Source organism: Phaseolus vulgaris, chromosome 2 (genome assembly GCF_000499845.2).
Source record: "Phaseolus vulgaris cultivar G19833 chromosome 2, P. vulgaris v2.0, whole genome shotgun sequence".
NCBI classification, from domain to species: Eukaryota; Viridiplantae; Streptophyta; class Magnoliopsida; order Fabales; family Fabaceae; genus Phaseolus; species Phaseolus vulgaris.
Window position 1 is genome coordinate 2,127,462 of NC_023758.2, and position 24,075 is coordinate 2,151,536.

At 29.2% G+C, this 24,075-nt stretch overlaps 3 protein-coding genes across 3 annotated transcripts; 1 reads left to right on the top strand and 2 right to left on the bottom strand.

The window, feature by feature from the left end:
• Positions 1-38: 38 nt before the first annotated feature.
• LOC137810124 (patatin-like protein 3) lies at positions 39-2,211 on the bottom strand. Its single transcript, XM_068611259.1, has 7 exons — positions 1,986-2,211; positions 1,698-1,885; positions 1,345-1,531; positions 1,090-1,254; positions 705-1,004; positions 357-532; positions 39-269 (listed from the first exon to the last, which is right to left on the bottom strand). The coding sequence occupies exons 1-7, from the start codon at positions 2,118-2,120 to the stop codon at positions 200-202; spliced, it is 1,221 nt and encodes a 406-aa protein (XP_068467360.1). The 5' UTR covers positions 2,121-2,211; the 3' UTR covers positions 39-199.
• A 2,620-nt stretch (positions 2,212-4,831) lies between these two features.
• Positions 4,832-7,262, bottom strand: LOC137810126 (patatin-like protein 3). The gene is made up of 7 exons (XM_068611261.1): positions 7,049-7,262; positions 6,756-6,943; positions 6,475-6,661; positions 6,229-6,393; positions 5,798-6,097; positions 5,105-5,280; positions 4,832-5,016 (listed from the first exon to the last, which is right to left on the bottom strand). Exons 1-7 carry the CDS (start codon positions 7,178-7,180, stop codon positions 4,959-4,961), a joined length of 1,206 nt encoding a protein of 401 aa, XP_068467362.1. The 5' UTR covers positions 7,181-7,262; the 3' UTR covers positions 4,832-4,958.
• Positions 7,263-14,936: 7,674 nt separating this feature from the next.
• Positions 14,937-19,811, top strand: LOC137810127 (uncharacterized). Its single transcript, XM_068611262.1, has 6 exons — positions 14,937-15,415; positions 16,196-16,431; positions 16,507-16,765; positions 18,614-18,793; positions 18,868-19,023; positions 19,336-19,811. The coding sequence occupies exons 1-6, from the start codon at positions 15,386-15,388 to the stop codon at positions 19,501-19,503; spliced, it is 1,029 nt and encodes a 342-aa protein (XP_068467363.1). The 5' UTR covers positions 14,937-15,385; the 3' UTR covers positions 19,504-19,811.
• The last annotated feature ends 4,264 nt before the right edge of the window (positions 19,812-24,075 follow it).

Below are 24,075 nucleotides of genomic sequence, written 5' to 3' on the forward strand. Positions count from 1 at the left end.
TATATAACCAACACTTTTAAGTAAATAAATTATATGACAAACTAAATAATCTTTTACATTATCAACAAATTTAAATTGAATTCTTTTATTCAAGTTTCGAAAGTAGCAACATTTAAGATAGTAGCAGATTTAACACTTATGTTGTAATCTCAGATATTGTAGCAAATCTATGAGAAGCTTCAACCAAGGATGGTCATTATCAGGTTTGATGCCCATCTTGTGAGTTGGACTTTTTCTTCTTTCTTACATCCGAAAGTGACTTTGCAAACCTGCAAACATCAATCAAATTTGTTTTGATGCGTTGCTTACTGCTACAAAATAAATTAAATTAAAAACATTTTACAAACAAAATGAACCTCTTGAGTGCTTCCTCATTGGTGCCTTTATCTGGAACTGGTTCATAGAGACCTGTATCAAGATTCACTCGCGTAACTCTTTTCTTCAGTAACTGCTTCCCAACATTGACCAGATTATTCAAATTCTCTGTAGTAGCTATATGCACAGATGCTAAATCCCCCTTTAAGGTATCGTCCTGATTGCACCAACCGAATTAATTTATTATTACGACCATTATTAAATACACAGACAGCAATAAAACCAGACAAAAGTACTTCAAAAATTTATCTATAAATGCCCTTAATTTAACATTGTACTGCCATAAGATTTAGAGAAAAAACTTGAGCACAGAACTTCATCTAGCTTACTTGAATCCGGAGGTAGTTGTCTTCAGATTGAAGCGCCCTAAAAACCACGCAGTTGTGGTAGTCAACCATATCACTGCTTGCTTCGCTGAAACAATCTATAATGGGCGTTAATCCAGATCTGAATACCCAAGTTAAAATTCCCCATTTTGACACCATTTTGGCGTCGTATTTGTGCTCGTTCTTGTTCGACCCAGTCCCCAATGAGAGAACAAGAAAGCGATCATAGTTCAAAGGGCTGCTACTTATTTCATTTGGCTTCCTTATGATTTGCTTCGTCACTTCTCTAATTGCAACCAAAGTCTGCACAACCATTCATTATATATTATTAGCAGCTATATAGAATAAGCCTTCATTTATCTCTTTTGTTCTGTCTCAAGAGTCTCACCGGATTATTTGCAGCCACACCACCATCAATGAGGTTGAATTCTCTTACGACATTTCCTTGTTCATCTTGTTTTGTAAAATAATGAGCCGGTAAAAAGGTTGGAGCAGCCGAAGTGGCTATACAAATATCTGACAGTTCTACATCCAAAGTTGCCTCCGTGGCAATCTGCACAACATGATTCCATTCACACAATTTCAACAGCATAATAAGCTAACTGTATATGTATAACTAAGCATTCAAAATTTCATTAATGACCTTAAACGAGGAAAAGATGGTAGGTTGAAGTGTCTTGATGTCAAAAGTTGGAATAACAACGTTTGTCAAGGTTTGGTGAAACTTTGTGTCCCCTAACTTCTTTCTTATCAACTCATGCAGATACTTCCCATCGTACTTTGGTCCTGTCAATGCTTTCACTATGTTTTTCAGCCACCCAAATAGACCCCTGCATGCACGTGAAATATGAAAGAGTGTAATAACCAAAGGATATGTGTACACGCACACTCATACCATATAATTGTTAAGTCTATGCACTATATATTTACACAACAGTGTCAGTGAATAGGAATCATGTGCATGTGATGATAAGAGTAATATATATATTATTGGACCTTGTCTGAGGGAAAATTTGCGGAGAATTTTGGAGGTAAAATGGCACAATTTCATTGGCAGCAAATAAAGGGTGCTTGTTGGCATTTGGATTGGGAGCTGTTAACATGGCAGCAACGAGACCCCCTGTACTTGTCCCAGCAATCACATCAAAGTAATCTGCAAGCCTTGCATCCTCACCGTCTAACTCCTACACAAGTATATGCATGCATACACATTCAGAAGCATTACTTAGAATTAAACATGTGTGTGTGTGCTGATCAGTGCCATTTGCTTATGTACATATTAACCTGAAGTTGAGACTCAAGGTAGGCAAGAAGAACACTGGGAATGATTCCTCGGATACCACCACCGTCTATGCTAAGAACCGTAATGAAATTCTCGTATTTTGAAACCGGAATTTCGGGAGAAGATGGATTTTCCATGGCTCTTTGGAAACTAGAATGGACAAGTCTTGAGGAAACTGTACATATCAGTTAAAGAATTTCGCAATTGGGTTTGCTTTGTTTTTGTTTCTTTTCCAGAACTCTGCATTTCAGTTTAGACTTAATCATGTTGTTCTTGATGTCTGCAAACTTTTTTTCGGTGTCAAAGTAAACTTCTCCTGAAGAATAAGATGACGTGCTAAATGACAACACATAATAATTCTAGCTGTTATGGCATTCACGTGAATTAAAAGGAAAACACTAATCAGACATTCACGCTTTCGTTCCACTCCTATTTCGTTTCCTTTTCTTTATTACAACATTTAATATTTTCTTTTTATATTCTATCTCTTTAACTTATGTGATTTATATAATTAATGTACCTCATGAAAAAACAAGACTCCATAATCAACTTCTGATTAATGATGAGGTGGACGTAAGATTTAAAGGTTCAATCCTATAATAAAATCATTACATATAAATCAATTTTAAAAATAAAAATTATCTTTTTATTATATTAATTAAATTAGATACTATCTTAGAAATTAAAAAAATTATATTTAGTAACCTTGGTTGTTAATATCAGTTTAAAAATTATTTATTAATAGTTGGTAACTAATTAGATAACAATTTAAAAATTATTTATTAATAATAGAAACTATTCTATCTACCAATTATTCTTTTAGTTTTTAGAATATTATCTAATTTAGTCAATATAATGACTAATTATTTTTTATCTTTAAAATTGATTTTTACTTACTGATTTTCTTGTATCCATTAGAAATAACCAATAAACATGTGAAAGTATCGTGTTTAATTATATATATATATATATATATATATATATATGTATAAATAAATAAAATAAAATAATTAAATAGAGACTAATTTTAGAGATAAAAAATAATGAGTTAGTATATTAATTAAATTAGATACTAGACTAAAAAATTATTAATATATCTAAAGTGATTTCTATTATTAATAAATAGTTTATAAATTAATTAACTACCAAAATTTTAGTTACCAACTAATTAGATTCTAAAATTGAATGCTAAAATTTTGGTACGAGGGAATTGAGTGGTTAGATATGTTGTTCAACCATTGTAGGACGGTTCCCGGGAAGGTTCTTACAAAAATCCTCCATCACTCTGTGTTTTAACCACTAGAGATAAGCATTTGTGTATGGAAAGTTTTGAGATAAAGTTCTCAATCACCTACTCCAAAAAGAGGGATAATTTTATGTACCTTGAAACTAGATGACACCTGTTCATCCATGATGTTCTGCATGAATGATTTTGGATCAACCTGTGGGTGAATATGAAGGGATTCAAGGTTCCCTTATCGTACCATGGACTTTCGTATCGAGCTTTGCAACTCATCATAGAACACATTCAAATGAATAATCCCAAATCAGACTCTTCAGATCTTACTATCAGTGGATTTCATAAAGGAGATCACATTAAAGATGACAGTTCAGAAGAATATTAGTTGTATATTGAATTATATAATATATTTGACTTTTTTAACTAGTTTTCAATAGTTTTCGTTGTGTAATACGATTTACTTTTAATTTGAGTACAACTTCTTATTAAAGTATGTATTTGAAGTTCATTCCTATTTAGCTTGATTGATTTTTAAGTATCTATAAGCAAGTTTGAACTTCTTTATAAAATAGTCAAAATATCATTTTAAATAGATATTAATAATACATATTAAAATAACCACCGAAACTGATTTGGTGACTATATCTACAAAGTTGTTATTTAGCAACCGAATCAAAATCGGTTGTTGTAATTAAAAAAATATTTAGCTACCGAAATCAAATCGTATAAGGGTCTCCATTTAGCCACCGAATTAGCCACCAAAATTTTTTTTTTAATTAATTATTTTAATCCATTAGCGATCGAAAATGGTAGTCGCAATCACCTTCTATTTTAGCCACTGATATAGCCACCGATTTTTTTTTATAAAAGTTTGGTCGCTAATTTGGTTTTTGAAATTTGGTGACCAAATTTTCTACGATCGATTTAGCCAGCGAAATTTCAGTTGCTAATTTGGTTTCTAAATTTTGGTGATCAAATTTTCTACAACCGATTTAACCACCAAAATTTCGGTTGCAAATTTGCGACCACTTTATAATTCGGTCGCTAAATGCTTTGCGACTAGAGTTTTCGTTTTCATCTTTATTTGGTGACTGTTTCGGTCGCAAATATATTTAGCGACTGATTATAGTGCTTTTAGCGACCAAATTTGGTGGTCGCTAAAAGTGATTTTTTTTATAGTGTGCTGAGATTTATGATAACAACTTAATAAAAATGTTCCACATATATAACATTAATAATACATATTTATTTTAAGATTTTAAAACTAAAAATATTAATAAACCTCATTGAAGTTGATATAAGATTAGAATGTATATGGAAATATTGTTTAAAGAATGTTATTTAAACGAAAGGTAGGCTTAAGGGTAAATGATAAATTTTACTTTTACTTTTAAGTTTAAGAAGTGATTAATAATTATTCTCTTTATTATATTCTTTTATCTTTCTTTGTAGGGATAAAAAATATACTAAATTTTATATTTTAATAAAATGATTATATAATTATACATTTCTCTCTCTATATGACACACAATATATATATTGTTTAAAGATTATAAAATACATAAGAGTATAACTGATAAAAAAGAGAGTATTAAATGCAAATAAAAATTAAAATAATACAACATTGAATATAGTAGAAAATTTAACACTTATATTGTAATTATATAGGAATTATAGTAAATATATGAAAAGCTTGAAGCATGGATTGTGATTCATTGTTCTCATCATTCAATTCTCATGTTGTGGAGTTGGACTTTTTGTTCTTTCTTGCCTCCGACAGTGATTTTGCAAACCTGCAAACATCAATCAATTTGTTTAGATTTCGCGGTTACTGCTACAAAATAAATCAAATTAAAAACAGATTATACAAATAAAATGAACCTTTTGAGTGCTTCCTCATTGGTGCCTTTATCTGGAGCTGGTTCATAGAGACCTGTATCAAGATTCACTCGCGTCACTGTTTTCTTCAGTAAATTCTCCCCCACTTTCACCAGATTATTCAAATTCTCTGTTGTAGCAATATCCACAGATGCTAAATCTCCCTTTAATGTATTCTCCTGAGACAACCAACCATTACAATTCATTTTAAACAAATTACCACCGTTATTAAATATACAACAATAGAACCACACAATTGATAGAAAGAACTATCGCGGAAGCAACACAAGTAATCACGAATCAACTGCAGAAAATAAACAACATAGGATTTAAGGTGGCTCGGTCGCCAATTGCAACCTACATACAACTATTAGGTTTTCATTCTATCATGTTGCACACTAATTACAAGTACAATTTTCATTCTATCATGTTGCACACCAATTACAAGTACAATAATATCTTTAAATAAAGATTATAAAAGGGACACAATAATTAAGCTCACTCACTAAACATGATGTCTAGTCATACAATCCAATTAGTTCTGAGTTCATATCCAACAACAATATGAAATGTTTCAAATATGCTCATCACCTTTTTCTCTACAAAACTATACGAGAGAAATATAATGGTGACTTCATTTATTTGCTTAATTTTACTGAAGCAAACTGAACACAGAAAGTGTGGAAGGTAACTTACTTGAATCCGGAGGTAGTTGTCTTCAGATTGAAGCGAACTAAAAACCACAACGTTGTGGTAATCAACCATATCAGTGCTTGCTTCGCTGAAACAATCTATAATGGGTGTTGACCCAGAGTTGAATAACCAAGTTAAAATTCCCCAATTCGAAACCATCTTCGCGTTGTATTTGTGCTCGCTCATGTTTGATCCAGTCCCTAATGAGAGCACAAGAAAACGATCATAGTCCAAAGGGCTAATAGTTGTTTCATCTGGCTTCCTTATGGTTTGCTTCGTCACTTCTCTAATTGCAACCAAAGTCTGCAGATATATATATATGAACAAACATCTTAAGTCTTATATTAATAACATCAACAAAATAATTGCTTACTATTATAGTAGTATATAGCAATAATTTCTCCCTTCTTTTTGTCTCAACTCAAGAATCTCACCGGATTATTAGCAGCCAAACCACCATCAATGAGGTTGAATTCTTTTATGACTTTCCCTTCTGCATCTTGTTTTGTAAAATAGTGAGCCGGCAGAAAGGTTGGAGCAGCCGAAGTTGCTATGCAAATATCAGACAGTGGTACATCCAAAGCTGGCTCAGTTTCCAACTGCACAACATGACCGAATTTACAACTATTTCAAGGAAAAAACAAGCCAATTATACATAAGAAATAGAATTAACTAATGACCTGATACGAGGAAAAGATGGTAGGTTGAAGCTTCTTGACGTCAAACGTGGGTATAACAACGTTTGTCAACGTTTGGTGCAACATTGTGTCCCCTAAATTCTTTCTTATCAACTCATGGAGATACTTCCCATCGTACTTAGGTCCCATCAATGCTTTCCCTATGTTTACCAGCGGAGTGAATATTCCCCTGCATGCACGTCAAAATATATGAAAGATTACACACAAGGAAATGATAATGTGTAAATATAGCATAATGATCATATGTATGTGACAGTACGCACCTTTTCTGGGGGAAAATTTGTGGAGAATTTTTAAGGTAAAATGGCACTATATCTTTGGCAGAAAACAAAGGTCGATTATTGGCCTTTGGATCTGGAGCTGCTAACATGGAAGCAACGAGACCCCCTGTACTTGTTCCAGTCATTACATCAAAGTAATCTGCAAGTCTTGCATTGTCACCGTCTAACTCCTGCATATATATTAGTATGGAGATACACATTCCAAAGCATTAGGAACAAGTTAATGAAGCAGGTGTGTGCTTACTGCAAATATTTGCTTCTACATATACATTAACCTGAAGTTCAGACTCAAGGTACGCAAGAACAACACCGGGAATGATTCCTCGGATACCACCACCGTCGATGCTGAGAACCGTGATGGTATCATATTTTGGCGCCTGAATTTCGGGTGGAGATGGATTTTCCATGGCTGTTTGAAAAACTATGTCAAACTCAGTGATTAACAATATGGATATGTGAAGATGTTCCTTGCAAGATTATGTGTAGACTTTAATAATATATATTTCACGCAAACCATGTGGTAGCTAGTGGCAATTAAAAACCTTCTGAATTTGGTTTACATGGTTTTTTAGTTCAAATTTTATGACTGCTTGTGTTGAAAATCCCACATCGACTAGAGATAAGAACATTTAATTGTATTGTATATAGGTGGGTGCATCCTAGCGAGTATTTGTTGAGTTTATCATGTTATTCCACGCACACAAAGATATTATCGTAAATAAATATATGTGGAAAAAGAAAATAAGTTAAAGCAAACGTTGTTTCATCTATTTTTTAAAAATTAAAATAAATAACTATGACTTGTAATAAAATAATTAATTTTATAAAGTATGTACGAAAAACTTTGTCCTGCAAATTGGAACTAACAGGGATAATTAGTGATAATAAATAATATGAGAGAATGATTATGTGAAGTCATTGACTATTTAAAAGATTATCCCGTGAAAAAAAAACCCTAAAAATTTCCCAGATCTGTGCTTAAATTAGTAGTATTATATACATACACGCTACCAGCTAGTCTTTCATGTAGCTTAATATGGTTTATCTCAGAGTCAAACAATCGTTTCAAGTATAATTAGCCTCCAGTTTAATAATAATAATAATAATAATACTTAATTAAATTTAAGGCTTTTATAAGGAAATTTTCAATTAAATTTCTATTAAAAAATTCATTTTAGTAAGTGTTGAAAATATATTTTATTTTCTTCTTGGTGTTATGTTGTTTAATTGTTACCGTTAAATAGATGACCTAATACTAACTTTTTCTATTTCTATCTAAGTCACCAATCATTTTGTTTCTTTCTTTTTCCTAATTTTATTCAACTAGTAGAAGATTTGAGAGGAAATGTGGGAATGTGGATATGCGAAGAAAACAATTATTAAATTATCTCATTAACAACAAATTTAAATGTCATATACTTGAATAAAAATAAAAGTTATTTTGAGTATTCAATAAAAATAATATTTTAAAAAAAATTAATTAAAAATATTTCAATTTATAAATTATTTAAAATTTAATTAAGAAAATAAATTATTTAAAACTATAAAAATTTTAAAAAATAGTATTTAATTAATTTTTTTATTTTTTAAATTAGTTTTTATTTAATAATTTTTTAAAGTCATAAACTTATGATGATTAAAATTCTAGTTATAAATTAACAACAGATGTTATTCGTACATCTTTGGGGCATGGGATCTCCTATATGTTTGTGAGATTTCTGAGAGAGGCATTTTCATCCATCCCTAATATTTTGTAATGGAATTATTGATATTTAAAATAATTCTATTATTAAAAAAATATATAAACTAGTTACCATATCTAGTTTAATAATAATTAATTATTTTTTTTATAAAAATTATTTTTTATTTGATAATTTTCTGTGTTACTTTTAGATAATTAATATGTATAACTGAATATTTATAATTCCATTAAACAATTTAAATTGTGATATAAATATCTTTTTAGCTATTCATAATTGTTTTAAAATTTATTGGAATTTAATTTAGAAATAAAGATAAAAGAGGACAAATTGAAAGAAAGTAGTGTGAAAAAAGTCCATTTGTTTAAAAGTTTTTTTTACAAAAAATAATAATAACATTTTTGTTTATTTTGTGTTTATAACATTTTTTAAATAACCAGAAACATAAAATAATTTCTCACCAAAAAGAGAAACATAAAAGAATTAAAAATGTTATTAATCAGAAGTTATTCAAAGCCGCCTCTCATTAAAATATTTATTTATTTTCTTAAAAAATTTACTTTTGCTTATTGTAAACAAACATGAATTAAATTTTATTATTAAAATCTCCACACACAAAAAAATAACCACTAGTTATTTGATATTTAAATTAATTCTTATTTAATTTTAAGCAAATGGATCCAAAAATGCACCTTCAAAACAACAATATCTAATTAAGAAAATGTAAGGACTCTAAAATATTCATTCTAGTTTATATCAACCACTTTAATATATGACATGATCAATCATCATATTTTTATATTTAAAAAGAGGATAAAGAGGTAAACAAATAATATTTATTTATTTGTAAGAATAGTGTAAAATCATAACAAAAGAAAATGGATGATGATTCATTTATTCAGTAGTTTATCTGAACTTTCTTCTCTAAATTTGGGATGCAGTGGATATAAAAGATGTATAGCAACTATAACAATGCTACACACGATGAAAGAACCTCATGAACAGTTCATCATAAAGTTAATAAAAAAAATCGTATTAATTTATGTTTTACATCATATAATTATCACAACCTACCGGAAACCAGGTTATATTTGAGGAGTTGTTTTTTCTGAAGTTTTATTAAATTGAACATATAAAAATAAATTATATTATTAAAATTTACATTTAAAAAAAATCATAAAATAAAAATTAATTTTTAAACATTAAAATAATTAGTTGCAATAGTAATAAAGTAGATATCATTTTAGAAACTAAACAAAATTGGTTTCTAAATTAGTTTTTATTATTGTTCAATAGATATCTAATTAGCTACCAAAGTTTTAACTATCAATTATTTAGTTTCTAAATTTGATAGAAAAAATTGATCGCTAATTAGATACCAATTTAAAATATTTAACAATAATAGAAATCAATTATTTTTAATTTTTAGTCTCTAATTTAGTTACTATTATAATTAATTATTTTAATTTTTAAAAATTTGATTTTTATTTCATGATTTTCTTGTAGTGTTATTATATAAGAATTGGAGTATTTTTTAAATATTTTTTATTATTTTTTTCTGATCACCATGTGTATAAGTATATATTTATAGTAGGATTTACGTGTACCACAAATATAAAAACTATATTTATTATTGTTCCTTACTCATCCATTCTGTCTAATCCAAAGTAAATATTAAAGTATTTAGTGGAGAAGGAGACCTTTTTTGTTTACGCTATCTATAAAGGGATATTCTCTCTTTTTTTTGTTAAGAAGAACATTTCAATTCCATTGTAAAGTTTGGATAATACTTTTTTTTTCAACCCACTTGTTTTCTAGTTTCTACCAGAAGTTATATTATCATGCAAAAATAATAAAAGGAAAAAAAAATTAACTTACTTTCTCAAAACTAATTTAACTCGTTCTCATGTTGAGAGTATAAACTATAAGTATACAAAAATATCAATAACAAATAACACAGTGAATTTAATAAAATTTAATAGGATGAACTTAAATGAGACTCTTCGACAAATATATATATATATATATATAGTTTTTAATAGGATAAACTTTAATAAGACTCTTTGATAAATAAATAAAAATATATTTAATTGTAAATAAGAGTTGAATACTTACTTTCAATTTTTAATTTATTACTCAACTATTTTGAGTATTTGACTCACTTCATTGTATACTTTTTATATGTGTAACAAAAGTACACGTTACTCCAAACATTCTAAAGGTGGAGAAGCACAACGCGCGAGACATTATATTTATATATAAAATTTTTATTTTATTTATGATTAAAAGCACAGGAACAAAAAAAAGTAAGAGATAAATTAATATTTTATACCATATTAATATAAATTGAGAACATTAATAAGAGGAGGGAAATGCTAGGTTTAAATCAATTGATAAAAAGGTTAGAGTTAGAGTTAGAAAAGTACCTTCAAAAATTAATTTTCAGCTAAAAATTAGATTTATAAAATCATTATGTTGGGATAAATGTATACGTTTAAGACCCAATACATGATGTTATCAATCTAAAATAAAAATTATTCTTTATTCTATTTTTTTATATTTCATTAATTAAATCATTTGTAATTTGATAAAACGGTTTATTAAAATTAGAGACTTCTCATTATGGTAAAATATATGATAATGAGAAATATTTTACAGTTGTAATCAAAATGGTTATAAATAAGATGTCAACAAATTGAACAAGTCCACAAAATATACATGTATATATAATATGATAATCATAAATATTAAAATAATTTATTTATTAATTTACGTATAGATTATACACATATAAATGTGATAACTCAATTTCAAAATTTCTAATGATTAATATTATTACAAATTATCAAAACAAAATGTAACAATTTATTTTAAATTCAAAGTACCATAGCTAATAAATATTTATTATACTTTAATACCACACCTCTGACGTCTTAGTACATTATTCAAATAAAAATTGAATTTGAGTAAAGGCTTATTAAATTAATGATTAGTAAAAGAATCAATCAATATTCTTGTTAATGTGTTTAAGCTTTATAATAAAATTAACAATTGGTCATGACATTAAATAAATAAGTTTTTTAAGCCATGCACTAATCAAATATATTAGGTTAGATTTTATAACAGTATCATATTCTATTGTTAATTTGAAGTTCTAAATAATAGAACAAAAATTATATTATTTGTTATTAGTTTTTGAAGATAAATATCGTAACTATATTATTCTAACGTGACATCTACCTCATTAGTTAATTAATTATTAATTTACTATTAACTTGATATTAAAATTACTGGTAACACAAAAGTCTTAATCTCATGTTTTATTTGATAATTAAATTTAAAAGCTGACTTTTACAAATAAAATTTTAGTACAATATTATTTTTATCCCTTTAAGCTTCTTAAATATAGTGAAAAAAAAACCTTGTTCTAGTTTTTTTAGATTAAGTCAAACTGTGTATTTGTCATACTGAACCACTTTAAATTTAATTAATATTTAAATTCAAAATATTGATCCAACATTTTATTGAGCTGAGGCTTGGATCAAACAAGTTGCTTGCATTTCTTCTCAGACTGTTTTTTCCTGCACCTTCATAGGTTCTTCTGCCACCTTCATACACAAGGTTAAAATTCTTTTATAACCTTCTTCTGTCACCCCTATAGAGTAGCTCTCAGATTATGTAATCCGAACACGTATTTGAAAAAAGACTTTCGGATTACATAATCCAAAAATTAATCATACATCTGAAAAAAGTTTCTGGATTATGTAATTCAGAAGCTAATTATGAATTTAAAAAAAGACTTCCAAATTACATAATCCAAAATATTAGAAAGATATTTTTGAAAATATGAAAATTTATGGAGGTGGAAGAAGAATATATGGAGGTGCAAGAAGAAACAGCGTTCTCTCAACCCATGAACAATACCTCTAATAACAAGTTTGCTTCTTCCTGCACCTCCAAAACATTTCTTCTTGCACCCTATATTTTTTGAAAAGACTATTTTATTCTTTTTTAAAATAACTTACAGCTCACTCTTTTCGAAATGTTTCGGTAGCATACTTTTTTAAACATAATTTTTTTAACATATTTTAATGAATTCTAGATTTATCTCTGAAAGTAAAAAAATATGTTCTGAAAAATATATTTTGAAATGGTTTTTTTATTTTCTGAAATTTTTCTTTCAGACACACATTTTGCTTACAAAATTGTATTCAAGAATCACTTAAAACTGTCAAAAATAATTTGAGTATAAGAGTGCAGAAAAAAAAACATACATACATAGTATAAATACGAAGGCACATAAATATTTAAGCTTTTTTTATCTGTATTTTCATAATTGCTAATTACACTCCCATAATTTTTAAACTAACCTCTTACTTTTTGAAAAAGTGACTTTTTCTAATTACAGATTTTCTGTTTTGGGAATTTCCAAAATAATTTTTTTGAGAATTTTCAACTGGAACAAAAGTTTTAAAACAGGATTCTTAGAATAAACTTTTTGAAACACATAAAATATATTTTGGAATAAATTTTCCAAAAGTTTTCCGACTATAAATAATACCTTCTCGAATGATTTTTTTTGGAATAAGTTGAAATGCGTTCTAAAACAAATTTTCAAAACAATTTTTTTGGAACATATATCATAACTTCCAGAATGGCTTTTCAGAACGAGATTTTTCTAGAACGAGTTTTATCTTCTTCCTCTCAAACAGTACATTGGAGAATGGAGGTGCACCAACGATGATGAAAGCGATAGCAGAGACAGCAACATTGGTACGCCAACACTAACTTGGTCCAGTGAGAAAGGATATTTTAGTTTGTCTCTGTTTCTATGTGGATGCATTAGTAATAATATAGGTGCATGAAGTAAAACTCAATATTTATTCATATGAAGTAAAACCAAGAAAAATTAACATGCCAAGACACATGAGCTTCTAAACGTTAATAAACAGCCAAACACTGTCCAGGGTCTAGACATCACTCAAAAACTATGAAGCTCGGACACTTCTCTTAAATGGCGTGTCGGTGTCTACATACTCGTATTGGACACCGACACTCGTATGACACATGTAAGACACGTATCCGTGAAATGTCCAATTCAAAAAGTATTTGTTAGATTTTTTACAATTCTAGTACGGTTCTAACACAATTTTAAAAAGGAAAAATACAATAATTTTCTAAAAAGTCAAACTTTATTGTATAAATTGTTATTATGATTATAAAAATAAGAAACAAATATTTGTGAATCAGTCATGAAAAACATATTTCTGCTCCAAAAAATAATCTAGAACATATTTATGCACATAAATTTTTATTATCAATTTATATAATTCATAATTATATAATATATAGATTTGTGTTTTCGTATCCTACATTTTAAAGATTTTATTTATCTTCTTATCCGTGTGTAGTGTTTTTGGTACATAGCTCAAAAATGAATATTTCAAATAAACTGCTTCAACTCACTTTGTGGTTTTTTTAGCAAAGATAATTTGAGAGATAGAAATAATTTTAAAATATTGATAAAAATACTGAAAGAGACTAAACAACTTCTAACTGAAAATCAGAATTGGAAAAACTATTTTTAATAAGAACGAGTAAAAATAATTTTAAAATTTATATAAAATGTATCTCAGTTCTTTTATTTAATATATTTCTATACATATCGAAACATATTTCGTTTTAATTTATTTACAGGTCAATCAATCACAAGAAAACTCACCATCCATCACCCTCCAAACGAAGACTAATTATTTGTTGTTGTTTTTTTTTTTGTGTTATTCAACTAACTCGTTTTTCTGACCACTTCTTTTAAAGACTAGTAAATTTATATTTAATGTTTGCTCTGTGTGTCAGCATTTTACGAAGGATTTAATTCCACAGAAGACTTGTGAAAGGATCCATGTGATGTAGTAATATCATTCATATGAAACTAGCACAATAATATTCATACTTTTCTTCATTTTACTTTATAGTAGTTAGGAGCAACACTTATCCACGTAACACCTTTCTACAATAAAGAAGAACACGAAATCCAAATCTACTCAATAGAAATCATTACTTATTTAATACTATATTTCTATTTGGATCAAAATCCCGTCAAAATTAGAATCCAACACGAAATTAACAATAGGGCAAAATAAGAAAAGAAAAAGTAAATTTTGCGCAGAAATCATTGTGAGGAAGCCAAAGTCAAAAGATCTGGTCCGAGTAAGCAAATTTGCTCCTTTTTATTTCTATTTTTTAAAATTCAAAATAAAAGGGTTTTTTTTTCTAATTATACCCTGTTTTATATTTTTAGAATGTTTCATAAATTATTTAAATAAAAACTGAAAATAAATAAGTAATTTATTTAAGAATATACTAAAAGTAGAAAGTTAAATTTTAATTTAGGTGAGATAGTATTATAAAGAAATAGAGTAACTCTTTCTTCTTTTTCTCTCTCGTTTTCTTCATAATTGACACGCCTCTCGGCTCGCATGTGGGACTCCACCCACCTACCAAACCACCACCGTTATGCACGCCAAATTTGTTACTGATATTTTAACTTGTTAATACTACTAATCATCGCCATCGTCATGATAATAAGATTAGTGAAAGAAAATAAAAGAAAGGAAAGAACGAAGAAGAAGATTAATAAAATAAAAGTATTTTGATTTTGAGAGAGAGAAGAAACAAGACAACAAGCATAGGGAATCGTGAAGAAGGGCACATTGTTGGTGCTGGTGTTGTCCTCGTCGTCTGCTTCGCTTGGGTTGGCTTTAGGGCTTTGAATGCCATTTGGGGTTCCGTTCTCAGGCAATCAAGCTCCAAAGCTGACCCCTTTCTCTCACTTCTCACTCACATACCTTCTTCTTCTTCTTCTTCTTCTTCTTCTTCTTCTTCTTCTCTCTCACTCTCTTCAGAACTACAATGGTAGAAGACATCTGTTTGTTCTACAAGGTACTTGCTCTCTAGTTCCGTGTTTGCTTCTTTCTACTGTTAAACCCAGATGTACTTTTTGCACAATGTGTTTCTTCTCTTGTTTGCCAATTATTCTAACTTTCTACCATTTTGGGGGGTTTCTCTATGTTAAAAAATTCAACTTAGAGTGTCTTCTGCTACTTTATCCTCTAATTCTGGTACCCTGGGAGTTTGTTGTTACAAGGGGAAGAGGAAATAATCACGCGGGTTCATAGAAGACTGGTTTGGATTCGGGAAAAGAGAAATTCAAAATGATATATGGGTTTAAAGTGGAACACTTTAGCACTAAAAGAAAAGAGGAACACTTTAAGCTCCTTTGTATGTTTCTGGGTTATTATCTGGATGTGGGTGCTCATTATACTCTAAAATGTTTATTAATTATTTGCAAATGCGTGCATCTGTTGTGTCAGGGACTTGCCTTGCTGGATTTTTTTTGCTTCATGCGTTACCGAGACTAATTCTTTATGCCTCTAAAGTTTTCATTGTTGATATTTTTTTGGTTGTTTTCTTTTAATTACTAATATCCTAACAAAGCCTAGAATAATATCTTCTTTTTTTTGGAAAAAAATCCATCTGGATGGTATTAGACTGGGCACCATTTTGAGAATATCCAGTGTGTTTTTTTTTTTCATTTATGTTATTCTGGGATTTTGAGTGAAGGAAGGGCTCCATGAAGTTACCGATTTGACGCCTTTCCTAGCAATGGAAGTTGTCTCATTCTTTGCATTTTAGTAACTTTCTCCGTGTATGTGGTTGCAGGAAGTTCTCGTTATGAAGCCTCCAAAGAGATCACCGATGTTGTTAAGGACAGCAGTTGTAATGTTTTCGATGGTTTGTGGCGTCTTTATCTTCTCTGCATGTCTAAAGCAGATAAGCACTCAAGCTAGGACTACATTTGTGGATTTTAAAGTCATTGACAACCATGCTCAGAGTAGATTGAAGCTAATGAATACTCCTCACCTACTACATTATCCTAAACCCGCATCCTTTAGCAGGTAGTGAGAAGCTTCTGTCAATCTTTATCAGTTGGCTTTAGTTAGGTGCTCATAGATTGCCATGTTGTTTGCCAGGAACGAGTGTGCTCATAATCCTGTACTGTTCTTTGCCATATTGTCCAATCAGAGATCAGGTAGTGGGTGGTTTGAGACCCTTTTGAATAGCCACACCAATGTAAGCTCGAATGGGGAGATATTTTCTGTTAGAGAGAGAAGAAAAAATGTGTCTTCAATTTTGCAGACTTTAGATAAAGTTTACAATTTGGACTGGTTCAACAGTGCTTCGAAGAACGAGTGCTCTGCTGCAACTGGATTGAAGTGGATGCTTAATCAGGTATACATACTTTTTGTTAAGTTTTCTTAGTAGTTACAGTTGTCGAAAGATCCACACATTTATTGATTTAGTTAATGGCTTGGGCAAGTTATGTCGTTTTCTTTTCCTGCTATAGATACTGCCACTAAACATTGCCTGATTATCTGTCAAAGGGATTTTGTAAGGTTATGCTGTAGTGTTGTGTTATTTTCTGCAGTTGAACATGTACTGGCCTAAATGTTTGTCTAGAAATTTTACAAAATTGTTTTGAAAGTAATTCCCCATTCACCTTAAATCTTACTAGAAGATCACATGTCAATCCTAAAATATGTTACAATTTATCAACTCATTGGTTAAAAACTGAACTCCTAGAGTCTGTTGAAGTACAATTGAGCTTATGTTTTGTTATAGAAGCTTCAAGAAGAAAAACACTAATAATGCTATTTCTTTTAGTAGGCATAGTTGCCTTGCATTATATGTCACTGGCTTAGATTGCATCTCAATTTATACCCGTAACTATTCCGTGTATTTTCTGTCGGGGAGGATTTAAGATATAGAAAACCTCTGGATACTTTAGCTTCATTACGATTTCACCCTTGGTATCTGGAATCAGCCATTTCTATTGTCACCATGAGCATTGAATAGAAATGGGCTACGTAGTTGCACATGAATATAATCTGAGCTGTGAAATTTGTAATGCAAGTATTACACAGCAGTGACAAGTTTTACTAAAAGGAGATTGAATGGACTCACGAAATCTTGATGATTAATTTTTACATAAATTTGGGTTCATAGACCTGATCAGCTTTATGAAAATATTAATAAAAGTACTTTCAAAAAGATTGGAGACTACAACATCTTGTTCTTCAAATTTTTCTTACTGGCATTGAATATTAAAATGATTTTACTCATATGTCTGTGCTGCAAACTTGCTTTTTAAATATTTTTGTATACTATTTAAGGAGTGTCGTACAGGTTACCTATCGCCCTATTTTTTTAGAAAGATGAGAATATGCCATTCAAGTATTTCTGGTAGTTATTACCATTGGATGCTTCGAGTGGAATTCTAGCATCTCCTGGATTCCCTAAGACTAAGTTCTACATATTTATCCTCCTCAAGTGCTCTTGAGAATTTGTGTAATGCCAAGAAATAGTATTAAGAATGTTTGGTGTGAAGAATTGTAGTTTCTTTCCTGTTGTATCTTTACTTACATAGTGTTTGGTTGGAGGAAAATGGAGAGGAGGGAAGAGATTATTTTAAACTTTTGTTGTTAGATTCAATTTTTCAGAGGGGAGCAAAATCCATCTTCATCTAATTTTTGCTCCCTTCCAATGTTGGGGGGCATTTGAAGGGGAAAGGAAGAGGCTTTAAAACATTTCATCTATAATGATTAAAATACCCCTACTTATGTTTTGAAATTTAAAATTGTAAGGATACAAAAGTAAATTATTTTTTAAAATCCGTCTCCTCCTTGTGCACCAACACGAAACTGACTCTCTCATCTCCCTCCCTTCCTCTCCACCAAACATAATGTTTAAAATTCAAAGTTCCTCTATAGTTTTGTTTTGCTTTACTTATTTCTTTGACCTTGAATCATCTTGTGTTTAAAATGCACTTCTAGTTCTACTGTTACTTCAGGATCAGGAAACGTAAATGTGAAAGCAATCATCTTTAGGATGGATTTATGGACTGGAGTTTTCTTGTGGCTATGAAATTGTGGAATTTGGCATATGCTGTCTACCTCACATCTACCTGCTGTCCTGCTCTTTCTCCCCTCCCTATCAGACTCTGTTTATTTCCATCTAGTTTATGTTGATGTTTGATCTGTCTTGAAGTAATAAAAGAACTGAGAAATCTGGATTTTGCAGGGATTGATGGAACACCATGAGGAAATAGCGGAGTATTTCGATCTTAGGCGTATTTCTGTTATATTTCTTTTCCGGAGAAACTTGCTACGCAGGATGGTATCAATGCTAGCCAATTCATATGATCGTTATGCCAAGCTATTGAATGGAACACACAAGGCTCATGTGCACTCTGCAGAAGAGGTCTCTCGATCCATCTTTCATTTGATTTTTCTTATTGTAGTCATGGAATGTGGCTCATATTTGGTTTCTTTTAGGCGGATATTCTTTCAAAGTACAAGCCTATCATAAATTCGACATCCTTGCTGGATGACTTGAAGGATATGGAGATGAGATCTGCTAAAGCTTTAGAATACTTCAACAGCACTCGGCATATTATTGTGTACTATGAGGATCTTATGAGAAATCACACTGTAAGGACCTCATCATAAAATCTTAAATCATTAAAAGGTTGCAAAATCCTTTTGGATGTAATGCTATCACAATCTGCCAGTGATAACTTAAAATTTTTAGTTTAGCTAAATACTTATCTATTTTCACAGAACTTTTTTTTCTATTTTTCACTTAGTTCTACTCTACCAAGCATCTAAACATTACATGTTTCAATATTTTCAACATATTTCTTCTATATGTTTTTCCTCAACCAAACACTGCATTATTCATTTCTTCCTAGTTTTCACTCTTCATTGCATCATGGTGGTATTCACTGTGTGTGTTTCTTGCAGAAACTAAAAGATGTTCAAGGGTTCTTAGGATTGCCACAGATGGAGTTAACGAGCCGTCATGTTAAGATACATAGAGGACCCTTGTCAGACCACATTCAGAACTGGGATGACGTTAACAAAACGCTGAAAGGAACCGTTTATGAGAGTTTTCTTGAAGCTGACTATTAGTGGTAGTCTCTTCTTCTATTCTGACTGCTGGAGAAAGGTGTAAATACCATACCAACATCGCTCATCTTTTGCCCCAGTAAAGCCTCAGGGTTCAAAAGTTTTGCTTTGGTTTCTGGAACATTACCTCAGTGTTCTGTGCCTTTTTTGGTCGCCCCCTCGTGATCTACTAACCTCGTTGATGAAATGAAAGGCTTCTTGTTCCTTTGTAGTCTTTTTTGTTTCTTTCTTCCTCCCTTTGCTCTGGGAAACATGTACATGTCTTTGCCAGCTAATTGATTTAAGTAAAGATCATCATTGTTTTGTTCAAACCTGTGTTCAGTGATTTGTTTGGTTTGTTGTTAATTTTAACCCTCTGAAATGGCAGTTTGGCATCCCATTTTTAGGCTTTTAGCTTCTCAAAGTCACGGGCATCAAGTCCTTTGTAACTCTCTTCTTTTCCACTCACGTTATGGACCAAGACACTCTATTCAAAATTAAAAGTTGTTGATTCTAAGAAAAAATAGTCTATTGATCTTGGTCCTCCTCTATGGGTGTGAACAAGCAAATACCAATCGGGCTTCGTGCTTGATTAAAATATCTTGGTAACGTCACGTGAAACCATTTTTCGTGGGAAAATTTTGAGAAAATCTAATTGTATATGTAGAATTGCATTAGGTCAAGTTCATTAGGTAGTGACCCTAATGACATTGGAACATATGTCAGCAAATGAATACCACCATAGGTGACGTTCATTCTTTATTTTTTGCATGTGAAGATGGTAAAAAAAGTTACAGCAACAACCATGGCTACTTGCAATCATTAACCAACCACAGCACAAATTCTATTTAACAGTTGGAAAGCTGACTCTGAGTGAAATCCTATCGGAGATCCACTCTCCAAGGTAAATTAATCTCCATGTAGGTAAACAAAATTAAACTAAAACACAAAATATACTTTTGCAAAAAATAATACATGTATAATAAATGTACCTGTGTGGATCTCTGTGTGGATCTCAGGACTAGAGTAATGTTGATCCACAATTTGTTGTCGTATTAGTAACTCCTTAATTCCTTAACTTCTTTCTCCTTCGCGCATGCGCTCGTCCAGTTGTCGGAGTACCTGCGATTGCACTCTGACGCTCAAGTCAGTGCTAGTGATTAGTCTAGTTTCTCGAGATCTAAAAAACGTACATTTTCTCCCTTATATAGGTTGACTTGAGTCTCTTCCTACGTGGGCTGGATAGTTGGTTGCTAAGACATGTGTCATGGCTAGTGATTTCCAAGTCGTGCATAGTGGTTTCCCCAAATAACGTGTTTCAAAATGCCTTTGACTTGTTTAATGCTGAGAGCTTTTGCCATGTATTTATCATTTGATATTATTTATTATTTATCAATACATTCGGTCGTCCGGTGCCCGACCGGTACAATAAATATTATGATTTTAACTATGAGTTTAGACACAAAGTTAACATTAATTTTTTAAAATTTAAATATAAGAATGGTATAGAAAGAAGTATGCTTTCTCAACTTTTATTTCATGGGAGTTTCTATATAATTGGAAAGTTATAATGATATAATAAATGAAAGCAGCGCATTATAAAACAAGGTTCATGCAAAAGTTAATTTTAGTTCGTGATTAAATTAATTTTTTTTTTAGAAAAGCTTTATAGAAAAGTTGTTCTAAATATATTCTTAAAAGAAAGAAAACTGAAACATTAATAAAACAATAGTAAAAGTAACTATTCGTAATTCGTAGATTTGAATAAAAAAGATACCTCGTAAAGAAACTTGAATGGAAGAAAAGTTGCGCTGAAATATACATCAGCATTGCTTTTGATTCAAAAACCCTGTTATAGTTCTTGTCACAAAAAGTAATTTGCCTCGTCATTAAAACTCATTAAACAACTTAAGAATATACTTATTCAGTTTTATTATATATTGAACCCATGAACAGGTGACAAAATGTAATTAATCATAAAATTAAATAATAAACCCATCAATTTACGTCCCACTTTTCTTCTTTTTATAAAACAATAAATCTATTCAACACCCAAGCTTTATACAGATGTGGCCATGAATATTTAAGTTTTATTAAATATTAAATTAGATAACAATTTTTTATCATGATGCCTATGTTTACTTGTATTTATAATTTCTCAATTATTTTTACTCAAATTTTATTTTTTTTAATATTACTATCAAGTGCTTTTTATTATTATTATTATTACAGCTAAATATTTTTTATATTTTGCCTAAAAATTTGCACTTTGATTTAAAAAATATGAATTAGGTGAAGGGAATAAATTCGGACATAATTATTAAATTATATGTATTTCCCTTCTAAACATAAATATAAACACACACAATTAATGGGCTATAAGTATCTTTGAATTCTCTAAATCTTATTTAATTTCTATTTCAAAAATATCCTTATTTCTAATCCCAAATATTATTTTCAAAAAATAAAATTTGAGGATAATTTAAGAAATACATATCAAAACAAAAACATTCAATGGACTTAACTATTATTCTTAATGTACTTTTTTGAAGGTGAAAAGAAACTAAGTCTTTTAAATTTAGAAAAATGATAAATGAAAATTCATTGACCCAAATCACATTTGAAAAAGATAAAAAAAAAATATAGATTTCATAAGCGTTAGTACTGTGATAAGAAGAAAAAAATATGGATTAGATGTTTAAAAATAATATATATATATATATATATTATTACTCTTAAATTTATTATGATGTATGAAAATATTCACTGCAGATCAAAAATGTTAATTACTATTATCAACATTTAACCTTCTTTTAAGTTTTTTTAATCATAAAATTAATTAATTATCTTATATTAAATTCTCTGAGAATTTTAAAACACAAACACCATATAATATCATACAAATTTTTTTTCGTATTAAATACAATTTTATAAATCCATAAATGGATTTTGTTCTCCATAATTTTTTGAACGTATAATTTTAATACCTACACAGATTTAATTATAAGTCGTTCAAATTTTAAGATTCAGCCATTCAACTTGATTGTTAATGTTATCCAATTTTTGACAAAAATACTAACATGCAATTATTAATATTTGATGAAATTTAAAATATTAAAAATTAAATTTTTATTAAATTTTTTTAATGATATAAATTTATAATAATTGAAAGTAGATTAAGTCTTTGAAAAATGTAGTTGTAACATTTTTTTCAACAATTAATACCTGAACTATAATTAGTTTCATAATTAAATATGAGTTAAATATGCTTTTTTTATGTACTATAATAATATGAAAATGATTTTTATTTTATTTTAAACTTTTAGATCATTCAAAGATATCTATAATATAACAATAATTAGAATAGAGTATATGTAAAATAATTATTAGTTTTTTAAAAGATTGTTAATTTTTTTTTTCAAAATTTAATATTGTTTTGATTATATAATCTGGTTGATAAAGTGAAACTTTAAACTAAATCAATTTTACTGTAAAATGACATATTTTAATTATTTTATGTTTAATTAGTGTTTAAAATTTATACTAGAAATAAAAATCATTTTTATATATATAAGAAAAAAAATATTTAAACATTAATTTTATAAGATAGTTAAAAAAATTATCATTTTTTATTGAATTAAAAATTTATAAAGAAATGCATAGTATATTTTTATATTAAAAATTAGAAAGTAATAAAAGTTGCAGCATAGTTGGAGAATAACAAAGTGAAGCAGAGGAAGGAGACAAAGTTTGCAACTTGGCATTTTAGTGTTTATTGCTAACACCATACCTTAGCTGCAGTGCACACATTATATTATAATTGTTTGAAGTACAATGTTTCAGTTTTTGTCCCTTTATATTAATGATCTGAACTCAACAGAAGCCTGAACAATGATTACAAAATGGCTTCAATGCCCAAGAACAATAGCTTTTTGCAGTCATGTGATGTAAATTTAAATTTGTGTTGACCCACAAATTAAAGGCAGAAAAGTGTATAACCACCACCACTTAACTGCCACTCACCCATGCATCTGACACCCATTACACCAGTTCTACCAATACATTTATTCCATTCGAATATAGACACAGACGCACTTCTTCCCACTGGAGTTTTCTGGAAATACACAATAAATTTTAATATTTTATAACATAAGTTTTTTTTATTTTTTAAATTAAAAAGTACACATAGTTATTAAAATAAAAGTAAAAAATGTGTTATTCAATTTTATTTTAATCAATGAATTTAAAATTTACTTCTTTCAGCAAAAGTATATTAAATTACAAAAATTAATATTAAATATTAATAAATACTTATTAATAATTATAATTAAATTTTTTATTTATTTATTTTATTATAATATGAAAAGAACTTGAGAAGGTAAAAGTTGAAATTGGAGATAGTTGTTAAAAGAATTTTATCTTTTTCTTCTTGCATTAAAGTTGGTGAGATTTTTTATACATTATTTAATTATAGTTCTTGGTTCATCTGCCATTTAAAACTATCCTTAGTTTAAGGACGAGTTTTTGTAAGTTGTAAGAAAATTTTTGTAGTTGTTTGAAATTTTTTACTTATTTAGATTATTAGATTTGGGTTAA